Raw genomic sequence first — 20,224 nt, 5'->3', positions numbered from 1 at the left:
GCTTTTATTATCGTACTATGTGGTCTTTCTCTTTTCTTCATGGATCCTGTACCGGTTGCAGCCTCTATTTGTGTGGGTTTTATTCGTGCTTATGTTTTTGTTGTATTTTTTTCTTTAATGAAATGAAATATGCTTTTCCATAAAAGAAATATAAATATCCCTAATGTTTACAGCCATGAGCAATTTTACCTTTAACGTTTAAAATGGTACAATTTTACCCTTGACATTGATAAATTGGGTCAATTTAAATTTCTCTAAATCAGTTTAAAAACTAATTCATCAAATTTCTTTATAATATAAATTCATATTTTAAAAACTATTTACAACTATGTCAAGTCATAATTTTGGATTATGTCAAACTAGTGAAATCGGTATGTTTAATATATTTTAAGAATTAGAATTTATAAATTAAAAGTCTAGAATATATTTTGTAAGGTTTATAATTTATGAATTGGAGTCTAAATTTTTTAAATTATAGTGTAAAATCATAATATATAGAGAATAATGACATATTAAGAATTAAGTTTGGTAATATGATTTAGATGTAATTTTATACTTAATTATGATATTCATGTATTTGACCCTTTCTCTAAAGGGAAAATTACATAGAAATTCATCTTTTAAAAACTATTTACAACTATGTCAAATCATAATTTTGGATTATATCAAACTAGTAAAATCAGTACTTTTAATATATTTTAAAAATTAGAATTTATAAACTAGAAGTCTAGAATATATTTTCTAAGGTTTATAATTTATGAATTGGAGTCTAAATTTTTTAAATTATAGTGTAAAATCATAATATATAGAGAATAATGACATATTAAGAATTAAGTTTGGTAATATGATTTACTTGTAATTTTATACTTAATTATGATATTCATGTATTTGACCCTTTCTCTAAACACTAACATAGCCACGGCCCATAAAGCCTGTAAGCCCAATCAAAACAGATTGGTTAATCTATTAAGCATCAAACTCAGAAATCAGCTGAATTATGTGCAAATTATTATTTTTAATATATTTTAAGGATTATGGTTTATAAATTAGGGTCTATGGTTTATTTTTTAGGATTATAATTTATGAATTGGACTTTAGAATTTTTAAATTATGGTATAAAAACATATTTTATTTGTGATATATAAAAAATAGTGAGACATTGAGAATTAACTTTTCTTTAATAAAAATATCATATATCATTTCATTTGAATCCGTACAAATAGAGCAACAAGATTAAGAGAAATAAAATCTCATATTCATACAGGCAGAAGAAGAAAAAAACCTACAAAGAGCATTAACAACCATAAAAGGGACAAATAAAACAACAAATATAAATCATATTCTTCTCAAAAGTTGAATATCGTTGCAATCCATTCTTCATCATGTAGGCTTTTCTGGGCATTCGGATCTAAATCCTTTTTTTGCAACCACGCAGATCTATAGATCTACGGACAAGATGAACTTTTTCCGCTCTTGCTAAGCACGAAAAAAGTATGTCTAACAAATATAGATCTGACGGAAAATGAACTTCGATAAGAAATATGGATTTCAAACCAACAAAATTAATATAAATAAAAAAAAAATTGAAACTAAAATATAGATGTGAGGACGGAGAAGAAAGACAAATCTTCTTCTTCCTTCTCGAAGAAGGAAACCCGATTAGAAAGTTAAGGAGAAAATTTTTTAAAAAAAAAATTGAAAGAAAAAGATGAAAATCATATCCATTGATGATGTTAAGAATTAATTTTAATGGTAAGATTTAATTATAATTGGTATAACACCCATTTGGGTCCTTAAACTATGGCTTCAAAATCAATTAGGACCTTAAACTATCAAAATCATCAATCAAGTTCCTAAACTAGCTAAAATCATCAATTCAGTCCTCATTCTAAACAAAAATCTTCAATTGAAGCCTCATCGAAAATAATTCGGTTGTGCAATTTCATACCTTCTTTCTCAAACTCATTTTGAATCAATACATATATTATTACAGTCTATATAAAATAGTCACAGTTGATGATTTTTGCTTAGTTCGGGAACCTAATTGATAATTTTGATATTTTAGGGTTCTAATTCATTTTGAAGCTTTAGTTTAGGGATCCAAATGGATATAATGCCATTATAATTTTATAATTAAATATTGATTTTCATATAAAAAGCCTCATGGCCAATATTCGGCCCATAAATAAGTCCAATGAAAATAGATAGGCAGGAGGTTCCTCCGTAAAGGTGACAAGGTTATTCATTCTCTCAAATCTCTCTACTTTCTCCGTTTACACTACCTTTAACGTTTTGGGCCAGGAGCAATTTTACTCTTAACGTCTAAAATGGTGCAATTTTACCCCTAACATTGGAAGCCAAGAGCAATTTTACCCCTAACGTTGATAAATTGGGTCAATTTCAGACACTATTATAAAACACATATATTTTTATTCATTATTCTGCACCAATTACATAATAATTCATTCTAAAAAAGGATGTCATATTTTTTATAATTTAATAATAGAATTTGAAATTAATATTTATAAATTCGGTGGATTTTTTTATTTTTTTGTCTAATCCGTACAAAAGACAGTATATTTTTTTATTTTTTTCACATCCCAACGAATGTTTGTGATTTGTTACTGATAAAATGACACACGTATGAAGTGTAGATAACAAGATTCATGACCGAAAAGACAGTTTGATGAATTATTTCTCAAATTGACCCAATTTATTAACGTTAGGGGTAAAATTGCTCTTGTCTTTCAACGTTAGGGGTAAAATTGCACCATTTTAGATGTTAGGGGTAAAATTGCTCCTAGCTCAAAACGTTGGGAGTATTTTTGCACCTTAACCCTTTTTTTGTTAGTATTTATTTGGGATAAAATGTAAAAATACTCTTAAAATTTATAATCATGAATAATTTTACTTCTAACATTTAAAATGGTGCAATTTTATTCCTAACATTGGCAATCAATTGCAATTTTACCTTTAATATTGGCCAGTTTGGTCAATTTTAGATATTATTAAAAATCATATATATATTGTTCTTTATTCACACCAAATTGCATATTAGCTGGTTCTAAAAAAAATCATATTTTCTGTAATTTAATAGTAGAATTGGAGATTAATATCTATAAATTTGACCAAATATTTGAAATTTTTTTGCCTTACAAAGGACAATATATTTTTTAATTTTTTTTAAAATTTCACGTCTAATCATATGTTTGTAATCTGTTACTAATGAGTGAAGAAATGGCACACATGTGAAACATAGATGGAAAGATTCATATGATCGAAAAGACGTTATTTCTCAAATTGACCCAACTTGTCAATGTTAAGGGTAAAATTGCTTGTGATTGCCAATATTAAAGTTAAAATTGCATCATTTTAGACGTTATTGGTAAAATTACTCCTTGCTATAAATGTTAGATGTATATTTGCACCTTATCTGATTATATTTAACTTATTAATAATAAATTTTGATAGGTCTTTGATTATAATCAGTAATAAACTTGTCCGGTTTGATTCGGTTTTAATATTGAGGAAAATTTTAGTTTGACTAACTAAAAATTTGGTTTATTTTTTTTTTTTAAAAAAAATTGGGCACAGTGCGCTTACATTAAAGAAGAATGAAAAATCTCCACTAGACCCGGATGTGATTCGAACCCATGACCTCCCTAATCATAGGTAAACGAGCTTCACCATAAATGTTTATTTACTAACCCAACTGATACAATGTTCACCTGTACTATAATAGATCATCTTAACCAAGTACCCACTTAACCGTCCAATGAAAGAAAAGAAAAATTTGTAACAATTTTATTGTCATACTCTATAGTCACTTCTTATTCAGACCTTCCATCTCGGTTGCACTCATTAGAACTGGTCGCTACAAGCCCACAAGCTTTCACTGTCCCAGACAAACACACCGTACCTAAAGAATCGATTTGATACTAATTATAACAGTTTGGTCACGAAGTTTGTGTTTGCTCACGAAGTTTGGGTTTAAGAAGTATAAAAGTCGATGTTAGAGTTTTAGAAGCAAAAGTGGAGTTTGATCACGGAACTGAAAGTAGAGTTTGATCACGTTTGTGAAATTTAAGTACTTGAAAAAAAAAGAGAAATTTGCATTTTATTGGGAATTTAGGTTGCAATCACTTTTCCTTTCCTAAGTGAAATAAAAAAAGAAAAAGTTTGTGTTTTACCAAGATTTAACTTGCAAGTGAATTTCCTTTCGTAAGTGAGATAAAAAGAAGAGAAGTTTGTGTTTTACCAGGATTTTAGGTTGCAATCACTTTCCCTTTCATAAGAGTGATAAAAAATAGAGAAGTTCACGTTTTACTGAGTTTTAGGTTACAATCATTTTTTCCGTTCCTAGGTGAGATAAAAAGAATAGAAGTTTGCGTTTTACCGGAATTTTAGCATGCAAGTGAATTTCCTTTCTTAAGTGAGATAAAAAGAAGAGAAGTTTGCGTTTTACAGGAATTTTAGATTACAATCACTTTCCCCGGAAAGTGAGATAAAAAGAAGAAAAATTTGTATTTTACCGACATTTTAGCTTGCAAGTGAATTTCGTTTCTTAAGTGAGATTTCATGGAAAATAGAAATCTAAACGGATGGTTGCATCATGAAAACAACAATAATAATCAACCTATAAACTTGAATTGTGGCGTTTGCATTCGTCTCCATGGCCTCTTTGAAAGATCAATCATCCATTCCGACTTGAAGCCTAGCAACGTTCTTGATAAGAACATGGTTTCTCATTGATTTCGGTTTGGCTAAGTTCTTATCAATCACCAACGATGAATCTCGAGAACAAAGAAGCACAATTGCAATCAAATGCCACAAGAGAAGAGATGCATAAATGTTCTCCGGGACAAGACCAATCGATTTAATGTTTAAAGACAGTTCGAATCTGCACAATTTTGTGAAGAATGCTTTGCCAGAAATACTCGAAAGGATCAATTTATTGTTTAAAGATGGTTCGAATCTGCACAATTTTGCAAAGCATGCTTTGCCAGAAAGATACAGTTCGAATCCGCATAATTTTGTGAAGAAATCTTTTCCAGAAAGACTCGAAAAAATCGATTTAATGTTTATAGACAGTTCGAATCTGCACAAATTTGCGAAGAATGCTTTGCTAGAAAGACTCTAAACGAAACGATCGCTCGAGAAATAGAGAGCATCTACTGGATTTGTTAGCCTTATTTACTCCTTAGACACAAAATATGAACACATTGTATCAGTATCCTAATTCCTTATGTTCATTGTTGAGGGTGATAACTGAAAAGAGAGAGAAAGTGGAGGGACCACTAATGTAATTATTCCTGAAAGCATATTTACATACATAGTACAGATACAAGCTTGCTTGAGAATTTCAACTACAAATCAAAAAAAGGGGAAAATATTCAGATACAAATAAATACACCAAGTGATTGAATACATTCATTCGCCAAGGTAGCTGTTTCGTAAATTATAGCTACCCTTCTTATCGCACCAGGTTGCATCCGTGCTGCTGCTCCGTCCTCCGATCGACCTAAATTGTCCTGATATTGTTTAAGATTTTTCATTCTCTCCTGAATTTTGCTTCTACATTTGAATTTACATGGCATGATACACCTGATATCCATAGCAATAAGCTGTCAGTTTCGAACACGGCAATACAATTTACAGAGACAAACTGTCTGACACGACCCGTTTGACACCATTATCATTTTTGTTGCATTAATATGCGAAATATATGAATCACATAACACTGAATATTGCTTCTACATTTGAATTTACATGTCTTGATGCACCTGATCCATAGCAATAAGCTGTCAGTTTCGAACACGACAATACAATTTACAGGACTAACCATCCGACACGACGGTTTGATACAATTAGCATTTTGGTTGCATTTATATCATAAATAATAGGCCTAATACATCACCAGCTCCCTGAACTTGTCCAAAATAGTAGATTGGCTCCGTGTACTTTGCAAGTGTCTTACCAACTTCCTAAACTTGCTTATTTCGTATCACTAGCTCCCTAAACTTGTCCATAAAAGTAGATTAGCTCCCTGAACTTTGCAAGTGTCTCACCAACTCCCCATACTTGCTTATTCTCTAACAACTAAATACAAAAACCATAATACTAACTCTCGATTCTCATCCATTCAATCTCTCAAACCTGCAACACTAACTTTTATAATAGGTTGAAAGGTAGGAGAGGCGAAAAAAATGTATTTTTAGAATTTAGGTTTAATAAGTTTTTGTATTTAGTTGTTACAGAATAAACAAGTTTAGGAAGTTGGTGAGACACTTGCAAAGTTTAGGAAGCTAATCTACTTTTATGGACAAGTTTAAGGAGCTAGTGATACGAAATAAGCACGTTTAGGGAGCTGTTTAGACTCTTACGAAGTCTAGGAAGCCAATCTACTATTTTGGACAAATTCAGGGAGCTGGTGATGTATTAGGCCTAAATAATGTGAAATATAAGAATCACATAACACTTAATCTTGCTTCTACCTATGAATTTACATGTCCTGATGCACCTGATCCATAACAATAAGCTGTCGGTTTCGAACACAACAATACAATTTACAAAGACAAACTGTCTGACACGACCCGTTTGACACGATTATCTTTTTTGTTGCATTTATATTGTACATAATATGTGAAATATATGAATCACATAACACTGAATCCTGCTTCTACATTTACATTTACATGTCTTGATTCACCTGATCCATAGTAATTAAGCTGTCAGTTTCGAACACGACAATAAAATTTCCAGAGACAAACAGTCTGACACGAGTAGTTTGACATGATTATCATTTTGTTCCATTTATATCATATATAATATGTGAAATATATAAATCACATAACACGACTGTCATAGTTGTTAAAGGTGCGCCTTACGCAAGGCTCAAGGTAGTGAGCCTTGATTGCACAAGGCAAGACACATTTTAAAGGCTATCACCTCTGTGCACCTCGCCTGGGCTTCGGAGATTGAGTCAAGGCGCGCCTCAATAACATATATTATTTTCACCAGGGGTTTTTTTTAGGGTAAATTTCAAATAAAACCCATGTGGTTTCAGATAAAAGACTGTGATTTACTTTTTTTTCAAAGTAAGGACTGAGGTTTTCAACTTTAGCAAAATAAGGACTTTTTCGATTGATACTATTCAAATCACCCTTGACGACTTCAAAAATGACATATTTTAAGAACTACTAATATTCTAAGCAACTTTAATTCTTCAACTTTTTTATTTTGAGATTATTTAGATGGTGTTTGAGAAAGAGAGAGAAAGTTAATGTTTAGAGAGAGAAAGTTGCAAAAAAGATGATTTTCGAAAATCGAAAATGTAGTTCCATAGCAAATATGATATTGAACAACATTAATTCTTGAAAATTTTCATTTTCAGGTCGTTAAAGTTTAATAGCATTAATTCAAAAGGTCATTGTTTTATTAAAAGTGCGAAACCTCAATCCTCGTTTTGACAAAAAGTGAACCACATTCCTTTATCTGAAAATTAGTGAAACCACAAAGGTTTTATTTGAAATTTACCCTTTTTTTTTACTGTTTAGTGTCAAGGCGCACCTCAGTAACCACTAATCTAATTTAAATAAACTTAATCTTAACTCTTGATCTAAATAAGAATATCGAGAGACGTAAATATAGGAAGACTAGAGAGGGATTAAGTGCAGAGTCACGTAAACAGAAACTGTGACACACATAAACAGAATGGTTTATGCTTATGTAGCATTAATAAGGTACTTAGGTTATTAGTTTAGTAGAATTAGTTAGATACTTAGGTTAAGACGTTAAGTATATATTAATGACTCTACGAAGTATGAACTTAACTTGGTGTTTTTGACATTTATGATTATGTTTTTATGTGGTTTTGTCTTGTTTGTGTGGTTATTAGTGTGTTTTTTTGGTTTATGCTTTAACTAGTGATAAGGCATTTGGGCTTCAGGCCCAAATCCGAATGCTTTGGGCCTATCCGGTGGCCAACACAACCCAAGCCCAACTATCCAAGGCTAAAAACAAGGCAAGGTCCAACACGTAAGACCAAGTCGGACCATCCTTTGGGACCCGACTGATGAGCAAAATAAAGCCTAGAGACATTATGGACTTAAGGAAGGAGGACCAAAGCCTATATAAAGGGCACAGGTAACAGATGAAAGTGATCTTCTTTTCTTTCTCTCTCTCTCTCTCTCTCTCTCTCTCTCTCTACATTATCTCTCTAAGTACTCTGATTATTCATACCGAATTGATCATTGGAGCTGTCGGAGCTGACACAGGGAACGTTCCAAGCGCAGGACATCTGACTCTGATGGGCTCATAATTGTTCAGTACAATACCCCATTAACTAGTAATAGAGTATTAGTGATATTGATATCAAATATTGATATGCTTTAACTAGTAATATTTTTTGTTTTGCGCCTCGTGTTCCTCACGAACGCCCCTTGCATTGCAGCATGAGCCTAGGCTCCAAGACCCTTAGCGCCTTAGTGCGCCTTTAACAACTACCTTAACAACCTAAACTAACACGATCCAATTTGGAAATCCTCCCAAAATCATAAGCCCTCTCTCCTAAATATACAAATTGTGAATCTCTGTTTTTCAATTCTTACACTACATAGTCATAGACAATTCAATGCTAATCATCTAACCAGGAATGTAACAGATTATGCTATACTTCCTACTTCCTAAACAAAATTGGAACAGCATATTAGCATCCGAATTATCAACTTAGATCCAAAATAACAGAAGCATGTCAAGGCAAAAACAACACGAAAATAAAATCTCAATTACCCAGATGCTAGTTCTCTCAGAGACACGAATCATCCTTCCTCATCTTCAGATTTGAACACAGTACTTGACGTTGCAACCGCCTCTGATTCATTTGAAGAAGCCTTTGCCTCTGCCTCTGATTTATTTAAGGAGGCCTTTGCCTCTGATTTAGTTGGAGAAGCCTTCACATTCGTTGAAGAAAAAGATACACCTATAACAAAAAGTAGAATCTAATGTTTTAAAAGTAGCATAAATAAAATGAAAAATGCCAACTAAAAACATGAGAAAGATATATAGGGATAACGCCGAATTTGACCCCAACTTTTTAGGGGAAATGCAGATTTAGCTCTAACGTACTAAATGGTATAAATTTTACCAGCAAGATCAATTTTAGCCCTACGTTGCTGAAAATTTGACGGTTAAATAAATGTCAAACTAACCTTTCAAATTTTCGGTAACATAGGGCTACAATTGAACTTGCTTAGAAATGTTAGGGTAAAATTTGTACCAATTAATACGTTATAGCCAAATCTATACTTCTCCATAAATGAGCAGTCAAATTTGATCCTTATATATAAGGATAATCAAGCTTTGAAATGAAATCCCTAACTGAAACAATACCCAAATTACAGCTTTTTTTCATCGATGTCCTATCGACTATCGTTCTATTAACAGAGAATCAGTGTTTCAAAGCAAATACTGGTGCATTTGCCTCATGTTCATCTGCTAAGTAAATAAGCTAAGTGGGGAACACAGCAGAGAACAAGCAGTCAATGCCAATCACTAACACCAAAATAATTACCCGCAAACAATACCTCAAATTCATGCACTAAATGCATAAATAATGATTGATAAATTCCTGAGCCACACACCATGGAAAATATACTATTTCTATCGGAAGAAGAATAGACTCATTATACCAAAATCTATCGATCTCTAACGGAACACACCTAATCATAAGCAAACCATAATTCAAGACTACTATACAAATAAAACCCTAACAAATCAATACTTCTTGGATGAAATTGACATGTAATCCATCAACAATAAGCGTAATTGAACTCATAAAAAAAATCCCTTACTGAAACAATATCCCAATTACAGCTTTTTTCAACGATGTCCTATCGACTATCTAGTTCTATTACCAGAGAATCGGTGTTGTAAAGCAAATAACAGTGCATTTTCATCATGTTCATCTGCTGAGCAATCAGTCAATGCCAATCACTAACACCAAAATAATTACCCCCAAACAATACCTCACATGCATTAAATGCATAATAATGATTGATGAATTCCTGAGCCAAACATCATGAAAATATACGATTTCAATCCCAAGAAGAATAGACTCATTATACCAAATTCCATCGATCTCTATCCCTAACAAAACACACAAATCAAACCCTAACAAAACAATACTCATTGGATGAAATTACCCTGCAATCCATCAACAACACATCAAAACAAACCACACCCAATCTTCAATACGCGTAATTGAATCATAAAAACAAAAACCCCAAATCGAGCAGCTACCTTTAATAAAATAATCAGAGGAAGGCCAACCTCTGACGCTGGTGGTAGACAAGGTCTCCTCATCGGTCAATGGATTAGCTAATTTCTCAATCAATTGAGCAATCCCATTGGATCCATCGGCGGATCTAGGAGGTGGGACCCAGTAAGATGAACCGGGAAGGAAAGGGAGCCAATCGGGAGCCGCACGTCGAACGATGATGCGATGGATAGCATCCTCAAGCTTCCGGAGCAAAGGGTCGGTGGAGGTGGAGTCATCGGAGAGGTCGGTGTGGTTAGGGTGGGAAGGAAGAGTGGATTGAAAGCGCAGAGCGAAGATGCGAGAAAGGGATTTCGAATGAGCAGAAGATAGGTAGGATTTGGTAGACAATGAAAGGGCCATGATTTTGAGTGGGGGAATTTCTGAAAATGAGGATTGGATGAACAAAGAGGAGGGAAGGAAGGAGGAAGTTGCAGAGGTTAGAGAATTTATAGAGAGGGAAAAAAGAGGATAAAGGAGAGAGAGAGAAGGTCTGGACTTCGCACGATATAGGTATGTACGAAGGAAGTGGAAAGTGGTGACATCTTACGTCATAATTCAACCAATTTTATAATTATTTATAATTTTATAGTAATATCAAAATTAGAAACGAGCCGACACACTTTCGTTGTTAGGCTCGATAAAAGCTCAATCATATTCTATTCAATTTGTAAATGAACCAAACTTGATCACGGCTCAAAAGCTCACGAGCATTTTGATTATAGATTTATGAATAAATTCATAAAGAAGATCGATTATAATGTTCATGACACGCACATGAGTAAGTTTGGTTCGATTATATTTTTAATAATAATATTTCTATAAAAAGAAAATATAAAATAACGTAGTTTTTTTTTGTAGATTTCAAAACTATGTAGTTTTGTGTTAAAAAAATTTAGATCAGTATAATTAATGAACATATTTAATGAGTTGTTCGCGAGCGAAGTTCATAAACTGAATTAACAAGCTACTCACGGGCAAAGTTCGTTAACAAGCTTGCAAACAGTTCATTAACGAACTTTGCATGTGAGCAGCTCGGTTCGGCTCGATTACAGTCCTAAATTTTACACGGATTGTATCACAATTAATTAACACAAGATGTGGTGTTTGCAATAAAAAAAAGTTATTAAGTGCATGTTGTAATTTGCAAACTTTAGCCGCATTAAAATAATTTTGCAATAAATTAAGGTTTAAGATGAAAATTTGAACGAGAAAGACCAATCAAATATCAATAGACGATCCATCTCTGATAGAAAGGGATTTGAAGCTGTAACAAAAAATACGGGGAAAAGGCAGGGCGTCTGGCTAAGAGTGAAGTGCGTTAGAATCAAAATGTTTGCAAAATCCGAAAATGCATACCTTGCGGGATCGACTCAATCATATAACTTTTGTATCTATCACAGCATATCACAAACACTCCAAAATTATTCACATCAACCACATCTCACACTCAACAAGTCACAAGCCATAATAAATTCATACACATATATAAGCAATATGCTTATCGTCGCACTCGGCTTGATCTATCCTACACGATCGGGTTTGCGTTCAATTGCACCTTGTCCTTTTAATGTCGCATAACATTTATAAAATTAATCTTAATGTAAACTTAATGAAAATGTAAACTAATGCATGATATATGATATTTACGAGACACTAACCTCACAATGTTCATGCAATCTAATTCTTTTGTCTTAAATCTTCACATGACCTACTTGCACACATTCTGTCATAACTCTCTCTATATGAATCCAAATGCCATGTTTCTTGAATCTACTGAAATGAGACATATATGGGTGTAACATATCCAAAATTCATATTAATATCACTTCTACACAATATATGGCATGCAAAATGATTTTGTCTTGTTTCTATCCAGGAAACAGACTATCCAGCTTTGATCTACCATAATGCACTCAACCTAGCTCCCAATAAACACAATGGATTGTCAAAATCCTTTTACAGACATAAACTTCAAGTAGTTAGGAACAATATTGAAAAAATACACGTTCCCATATTCTGAACCTAAGGTCCTCAAAATTCTACATCAATATGGGTACCTCACATAACATTCAATTTCGAGTCAGTCATGTTCCATCAAAGTTATCTTCATCTATATATTGAATTAAAGTCCCATATTTTATAGAGAGTTTGTTAACATATATATGAAATTACTTTATTCCTTATGTCTTTCCAAATTCGAACAATATCAAGATGAAAAATATATCACAAGATAACTGAAAACAATACTCTATATTTCTGTTTAGGGCACTTGATGCATACATTCCATTTAGACAGCCTAAAACCAATTTTGACAACACCAAAACTCAACAAAACCAATATTGACTCATCCACAATAAATCTTATCATCATACTTAGGTATTTTAGAATCTCAAACTCATCGAAAAAATGCTAAAACAACCTATTAACCTTGAATTGGTGTCTTTCACCAACTATGTTTCCTAACTTCACTTGTTTGACTTGACAATGGAAGCAAATGGAAGAGTTTTCTTTGGAGGGGTTTAATGTATGAAAATATGGAGGTTTTCTGTAGGAATGGTTGAAATTTTAGATGTAAATGATAAGAATGGAGTAGTGTACATCCTTTTAAAATAAGAGGTATAATTTGTCTTAATCATGGATGACACCTCATGCTTAGTGAGGTGCTTGCTCACAAACTTCAATTTCAGCCCTCTAAAAGTGTAATTTAATCAATTATATGTATTTATTCATTTAAGTCCTACTTCAATTAACTCTCACTAACCAATCGTTACATCTTAACACGCACTAATCGCCTACTAATCGCACCGTAATCGCATTATGCATGTGAAACTTCTAATGACAATGAGATGAATCTAAAATGTATATATTTAATCATGACAACATTTATGAATATGTAAATACTTATATATTATGGTTTTGAGGATGTTACACAATTAGTCTCTAGGGATGCTTTAACTACGTTTCCCCTATTTTTCCTAACTGCACTTTGGTTAAAGGTTTTTGACATCCAATCATGTTGAAAATCAAGGTGGCTTCCTACGAATAATGACATCAGGGAGGTATTCCTTTACAAACTCTATAAGAATGTATTTCACAAGCCAAATTAAAGAAAAAACCATAATAAAAAGAATTGGAATGCTCTTCAAATTAGAAATAAGCAACCTTAAACATACGAGCTTGTACTTTCAGTCTTGTATATCAAGATTTTCCTTGAAGCTTGGTTGTTCTTTATTCGCGAACAACTATGGAACATGGTATCAATAAACTGCAAAATAGAAAATAGTATCTAGAAGAAAAATGAAGAACATGTTAAAGAATACAAAACATTAAAACATCATATGTGAACCTTCTTCTTAATGTTCGGAAGTTCTTCCATAGAGTTGTCAGAATCATCTTCAATCTTCACTATTCGGGGGAAGCCAATCATTTCATTCATCAAGAAATGGAGAAGTGGAGAAGTGAGAATCCCTAAGCTTAACAACGAGTATTTATATAGGGTGGGAAGGAATTGAATTTTTTTCTAATTGAGACTGATTTGATTAGGTTGATTTTTGTTTCAATTAAATCTGATTTGGTCTATTAACACATGAAATAGGCAAGTTTAATTCCAATTAACCTCGGTTTAGTAGACTACCACATGAAATATGCCAGTTTAATTCAAGTCGCACCGGTTTAGTGGATTAAAACCTGAAATAGATCGGTTTACTTCAAGTCGCACCGGTTTAGTGGATTAAAACTTGAAATAGATCGGTTTAATTCGAACTGGCCTAGGTTTTTTTAAAGGAAAAGGAAACTTTATTAAGAATCTCCAAGCAAATCGTTACAAAGAAAAGGAAGATGAACATAATCCCACACTCCACAACCAGACTCAAAACTGGTAGTTCTCGCTAGAGTTTGCTCTACACGATTCGATAATCGACTAACAAAACTGATACGATAATTAATGATATTCGAACAAAGGGATTTATAATCAGAGATAATAAAATCAAACACAAAATCTATTTCATCTATACTATGAAAAGTGTTAACAAAGGTTTGAGAATCAAATTACAGGATAATATCCTCATAGTTTCATATTTTTTTACAGATTGGTACTTGTGGTTAGCAAAATTTTCATTTTCTCAAATTTGGTTGATAACGGCCTCAAAATGAAAATTTTCAAAAACTAAAGTTGTTTATCGTCATATTTACTATGAAACTACATTTTTTTTCAAAATCATCATTTTTGGAGTTTTCTCTTTCTAAATATTAACCCCCTCTCATAAAAAAAACAACAACACATAAATGACCTCAAACCTAAAAAGCTGAAATATTAAAGTTGTTTAAAATATTATTTAATTCTTGAAAATTTTCATTTTGATGTTGTTATCGGCCAAATTTGGAAAAATAAAAATTTGACCAACCACAGATACCAAAAACTAACTCTATTTTTAATAACGTTAAGATCAATTTTGTTAGTCATTTTGCGAATAAGATTTCTCATCTCTTGATCCGAATAACCTATTTTATATTGTTCGATCTCCTGCTTTTATTCTGATACTTTGTAGTGAGATCCTTTTTTTTTCTTTCTCTTTAATATAATTCTTTAGTTTAAAAAAAGCAACTGACTTCTTTTTTCACATAAATATACTTTCTTAATGTTGTGTTATTTACTTATAATCTAATGACAGATTTTTGCACTAACCATATGTTTGGTTTATTATTAATCTTTTATTTTAAAAGATTAAATCTTCTATCTTTTATTTTTTAATATCTAATTTAGTTTACTGAACTAAAAAAAAATAACCAAAAAGGAAACACTTCAATTTCCACAATTTACTATTTCATTTATCTTATTTATATAGCAAAAATAATAATAGAGTAAAATAAATTATAATGAAAACTATAAAAATAATTGTGTAAAAATATAAGAATAAACTATATACTCTGATTTTGAACAATTTATAAATACGGTTCTCTCATAATTTAAAAGTTTATCAATTTAATTTGTGTTTTTATAAAATTTACAAACTGTAATTTAATTAATTTATAAAATCAAATTTTATATTTTAAATAATTTAGAATATGAACTCTTACCAAAAAAAAAATAATAATTTAGAATATGAATATTGTAACTTGATCCAAATCACTTTTTTTTATAATAAAATAGTTATAATAATAATTTTTAATAAAATAACTAATTTTTTATTTACATATCATTTATCTTGTCATCTACACTTCATTTATGAGATATTTTATCATTCATTAGTGATAGATCATAAACATATAATTAGACGTGAAAACAATTTACAAAAAAGAAGAAAATATATTGTTTATTTTGTAAGTTAGAAAAAAAAAATTAAAATATTTTACCAAATTAATAAATATTAACCTCTAATTCTATTATTAAATCACAGAAAATATGAAATGGATAGCCAATTTTTTTTTTTTTTTGGTAAGAAAATGGATAGCCAATTAATGTAGAATAAGGAATAAAATATTTATATTTTATAAAAAAAATATTTAAAATTAATCAAACTTGTTAACGTTACAGATAAAATTTCTCTTAACCGGATAAAATTGTATAATTCTAAACGTTAAAGATAAAAATTGATTCTTAAGTTAGAGGGCACATTATCCTAAATTTAATTCTTATAAAATACAAAAACGTGTCCTCCTAAAACCGAAAGGAGCAGCGGCGGCCCACCACCTCTTCATTTTCATGTCGGCTCAAGCTAACTCCTCCTTTCTTCCCCATTTCCCATACAAGTTTCTTTCTCTCTCTCTTTCCTATTTATTCTTTTCCACTTTTCTCAAACTTTCTGCAAAAATCTCGACAGAAAAAATGAATCAGAAAAATCTCCATACATCTGCAGCAATTTTAATTCTCTGCTTCTTCTTCCTCTCCCTCATCCAAGGAAACGAGAGAGATAAAAATCCACCATCATCATCATTTCCAGATCTGATTAGAAGAAAGTTTTCAAACTCTGCGCAACATTTGAAGACGCTGCTAAATCGAGCTCAGATCTACTTCTTCCCTCCAAATCTAGAGTAATTTAACAGTAATTGATAGTTAAGTGATAGAATAGAATGCTTGTTGTGTTGATAATGATGTTGATATTATGATGATTTTGTGTGTTTGATTTGGTAGTTTCAGAGGCAGGGAGGAAGGAATCGAATCGAAGATGAAGGAAGGTGAAGGTAAATTGAAAGAGGCAATTGTAGAGAGTATGGGGAAGACGAAAGCAACAGTGGAGGAATCGGCGAAATCTGCGGCGGAATTAGTGACGGAAACTGTGAAAGATACTAAAGAAAAGGTTAAGAGAAGTTTATGGCCTGATTACATTGAGGATGAGGAACTCTGATTCTACTACTGGTGTGTTCAAAATTGAGGGGATAATAAGGTCTTAATTTGTCGGTACGTTTTTTGGGAAGTGCAGATTTACAGTCCGATTTTACCCGTAACAACAGATTTACAGTCCGATTTTACCCGTCAACAAGTTCAATTTTACCTATCTAAATTTAAAACGGACTGTTTTATTGTTAATAACTGAGTTATAAATAATACCTAAATTGTTAGTCAAAATATATATAACTATTTTATTTTATAGATAAACATTTGATGTGATAGTTAAATAATTATTAAATCATCCGGTTTATATCCGGTTCAAGTTTTATGTTGAATAAGGGTAAAATTGATATTGTTTGATGATGTTAAGGGTAAAATTGATCTTGTTTGATAATTTTAAATTCGATGTGATAGTTAAATAATTATCAAATCATCCGGTTCAAATTTTATGTTGTATAAACGTAAAATTGATCTTATTTGATGATATTAATGGTAAAATTGATTTTGTTTGATAATTTTGTACTATTTCATATGTGAGGGGTAAATTTATATTTTTTTTTAAATATTAGGATAAATTTCTTTATCTAAAAAAATAGCACATTATACATGTTAATCATTTGCTTTTTTTATTGAGAAAGTTCTATTGTTCTCATAAATTTTTAAAGTTTTAAAGTGTTCTAATATTAAATTTATATAAAATGTAATTAATTGACGACTCAGTTATAAAAAAATAAGCTGTATATAGAAATATACGCATTTTATAATGTTATTAATAACATAATTTATGTTTTTTTTTTATAAATGAGTGATTAATCATTTAACACCGTTAAAGTGCTGACATGGCACAGGGATAAAACGAAAAAATCGAATTTTTATTTTATTTTTTATTTTTTTCCCTCTTCTCTCTCCTCCTTCTTCTTCCTTCTCCCTTTTCCTCCTCCTTCCTCCTCCTCCTCCTCTTTTTCTTTCTTCTTCTTTTTTCTTCTCTCTTCTTCTTTCTTCTCCCCTCCTCCATTTTTCTTCTTCCTCCCTCTTCTTCTTCCTTCTTTTTTTTTCTTTTTTTTTAAGTTTCGGAAATTTCTGAAAATTTTCAGATTTCTATCGGAAATCTGAAAAATTTTCAGATTTTCGGAAATCTGTAAATTTTGGAGGGTAGGTATGGGCAGACATTATATATGGGCTCAATTCCAGATTTTCATATCCCTCTTTTCATTTTCTGATCATCTTGCCTATAACCATATCGATTTTTCTGAATTCGAAGCGGAACCTCAATTCATCGATCTGATTGCACCAAAATCTAATTATTCTACTTCTAGTTTTGAATATGATACAGAATCTCAACTCATCTCTCAATCAAGTGTTCACGCTTTGTTCGAATTTGAATCAAAACCTCCTCAAACCCTTGAGGATTTCGGATTTGAAGCAAAACCGCAAATTATTTATCAATCAAAACCTCAAATGCCTGCAGAGAAAACCGAACGGATTCAGTTTGGAAGCACGAATTCGAACCAGCGAATCGTCGTGCAAGGCAACTCAAAAGTGGCGACTGCTGAAGAGAAAATGCACTATAGAGGAGTCCGACAGAGGCTGTGGGGAAAATACGCGGCTGGATGGAAAATTTCTGGAAATCTGGAAATTTCCAAAAATCCGGAAATTTTCCAGATTTCTGGAAAATTTCAGAGTGTCTGAAATTAAAAAAAAATAGAGGGAAAAAAAGAAAAAAAAATGAAGAAGAAAGAAGGAAGAAGGAGGAAGAAGAAGAAGATGAGAGAGAGAGGGAAAAAAATAAAAAAATAAAAAAAAAATGAATTTCCCGTTTTACCCATGTGCCACGTCAGCACTTTAACGGTGTTAAGTCATTTTCCGTTTTTTGGGTAACGGCGCAAACCACAGTCCTTTTTTTGTAATAACAAACCACAAGGATTTTTTTGGAACAACATCAAACCACAAGGGTTTTTTTTGAAATTTACCCTTTTTAATACTATGATTACTAAACTTTAACCAACTCCGATCTAATTAGAAGAAAGTTTTCAAACTGGGCGCAACATTTGAAGACGCTGCTAAATCAAGCTCAGATCTACTTCTTCCCTCCAAATCTAGAGTAATTTAATTTAACAGTGATAAAATGCTTGTTGTGTTGATAATAATGTTGATATTATGATGATTTTGTGTGTTGTTGTGGTTTGATTTGGTAGTTTCAGAGGCAGAGAGGAAGGAATCGAAGAGAAGATGAAGGAAGGTGAAGGTAAATTGAAAGAGGCAATTGTAGAGAGTATGGGGAAGACGAAAGCAACAGTGGAGGAGTCGGCGAAATCTGCGGCGGAATTAGTGACGGAAACTGTGAAAGATACTAAAGAAAAGGTTAAGAGAAGTTTATGGCCTGATCACATTGAGGATGATGAGGAACTTCGATTGATTCCACTAAGCTGTTTATATGAAGGATTAATATACCGTTTAAAACATGTAAAAGTTTGATTGATCTTTAAATGTTTCGATAGCAAAGACGTAAACAGAGCGGGATGTGGAATGCATTTCCCTCTTCTAACTTTTAAAGTGTCGTGATGGGATGTAAAAGTGGCGGGGCGGGACAATGTATATTCCATCTCTGTTTTCTGACTAGTGTCGGGGATTTCTCATCTCTGTTACCACCGTTTCCGCTAGTTAGACGATGATAGATTTGTTTTCATCATCGTTCATGTGGGATCTCTATTCTTCGTTTACAGAAGGCTTAAATTTTTTTTTTCTAATTTTCCATAGAAAATTACCGTTTATATTACAAAATAAATAAATAAATAAATAAAATAAAGCATGGTATATGAAGGAGGAGCTAATTATACCAATCATTAATAATTATTTTCAAACTTTCTAAACTATAAAAAAAATTAAAAATAACTAAATATTTAATTAAAATACATTTAAATTATCCAAAAAAAATTAATCGATAATATGAAAAATAGTCAGTGATTTCTCATCGAAAATTAATGGCATAGAGATAAAGTATATTTTCTCCATTATCGCTCTATTAGACAAAATTATTTCCATTCCTATTTTATGGGAATTTTTATCGTGGATTTTCTATCTTTATCGAACGGATCACCAATTGAAATGGAGAATCATGTCTTATTTACATTTTATATGACAGTTTTCTATTTAAAATATTTAAAATATTTATATAGCTCCCAATTTGTTTAAAATTTAGTTAATTAATTACTCAATTGTAAAAACATTTATAAAAAAAAGTAATTTTCACATTTTTTTTTTGAAATTTTATTATATATTTTACAGATTAAAATATGTTAAAAATGAAGTTTTTTTTATCAATTGTACAACATTAATTTTTTCTTATTAAAACTTTATAATTTGATTTTGGTTGATTGGAAGTTGATTTACTTTTCTCAAAACATGGGTAACGCTTTTTTTGTGTATATTTTTTGAAATTGAATGATTAATTGATTATATTTTATTAAGTTAGAGAAGTTATCGGAATATTTTGAAAGTTTATGAGACAATTAAGTTTTTTAGATTTAGGGAAGCGTCTATCATATAAATGATTTCCGGTAGAGTTTTCTTTTACGGAA

At 31.4% G+C, this 20,224-nt stretch overlaps 1 protein-coding gene and 1 long non-coding RNA gene across 5 annotated transcripts; one reads left to right on the top strand and one right to left on the bottom strand.

Moving 5' to 3' along the window:
• Nucleotides 1-5,275: 5,275 nt before the first annotated feature.
• On the bottom strand, nt 5,276-10,806 carry LOC136220635 (uncharacterized). 3 transcript variants are annotated; one of them, XM_066008447.1, is made up of 3 exons: nt 10,330-10,806; nt 8,791-8,980; nt 5,276-5,604 (listed from the first exon to the last, which is right to left on the bottom strand). In XM_066008447.1, the coding sequence occupies exons 1-2, from the start codon at nt 10,676-10,678 to the stop codon at nt 8,820-8,822; spliced, it is 510 nt and encodes a 169-aa protein (XP_065864519.1). In that variant the 5' UTR covers nt 10,679-10,806; the 3' UTR covers nt 5,276-5,604; nt 8,791-8,819. The 3 variants fall into 3 exon arrangements, with proteins under 3 accessions (XP_065864519.1, XP_065864506.1, XP_065864512.1); XM_066008434.1 differs by having other exon boundaries at nt 10,300-10,802; XM_066008440.1 differs by having other exon boundaries at nt 5,564-5,783; nt 10,300-10,805.
• A 5,191-nt stretch (nt 10,807-15,997) lies between these two features.
• Nucleotides 15,998-19,393, top strand: LOC136220627 (uncharacterized). 2 transcript variants are annotated; one of them, XR_010684636.1, is made up of 3 exons: nt 15,998-16,348; nt 16,449-18,747; nt 18,842-19,393. It is a non-coding gene; the product is annotated as an uncharacterized lncRNA (long non-coding RNA). The 2 variants fall into 2 exon arrangements; XR_010684637.1 differs by having other exon boundaries at nt 16,033-16,348; nt 16,449-16,715.
• Nucleotides 19,394-20,224: the final 831 nt, after the last annotated feature.

This window comes from Euphorbia lathyris, chromosome 1 (genome assembly GCF_963576675.1).
Source record: "Euphorbia lathyris chromosome 1, ddEupLath1.1, whole genome shotgun sequence".
NCBI classification, from domain to species: Eukaryota; Viridiplantae; Streptophyta; class Magnoliopsida; order Malpighiales; family Euphorbiaceae; genus Euphorbia; species Euphorbia lathyris.
Note: the sequence above shows the minus strand (reverse complement) of the source record. Positions and strands in the feature narration are given on the sequence as shown.

Bases quoted from the DNA above. Each gene is read 5' to 3' on its own strand.
- LOC136220635 (XM_066008440.1), bottom strand. From the start codon at position 10,678: ATGGCCCTTTCATTGTCTACCAAATCCTACCTATCTTCTGCTCATTCG. The intron at 8,981-10,299 runs GTAGCTGCTCGA...TTTTTGTTATAG, and splicing joins CTCTGATTATTTTATTAAAG to GTGTATCTTTTTCTTCAACG.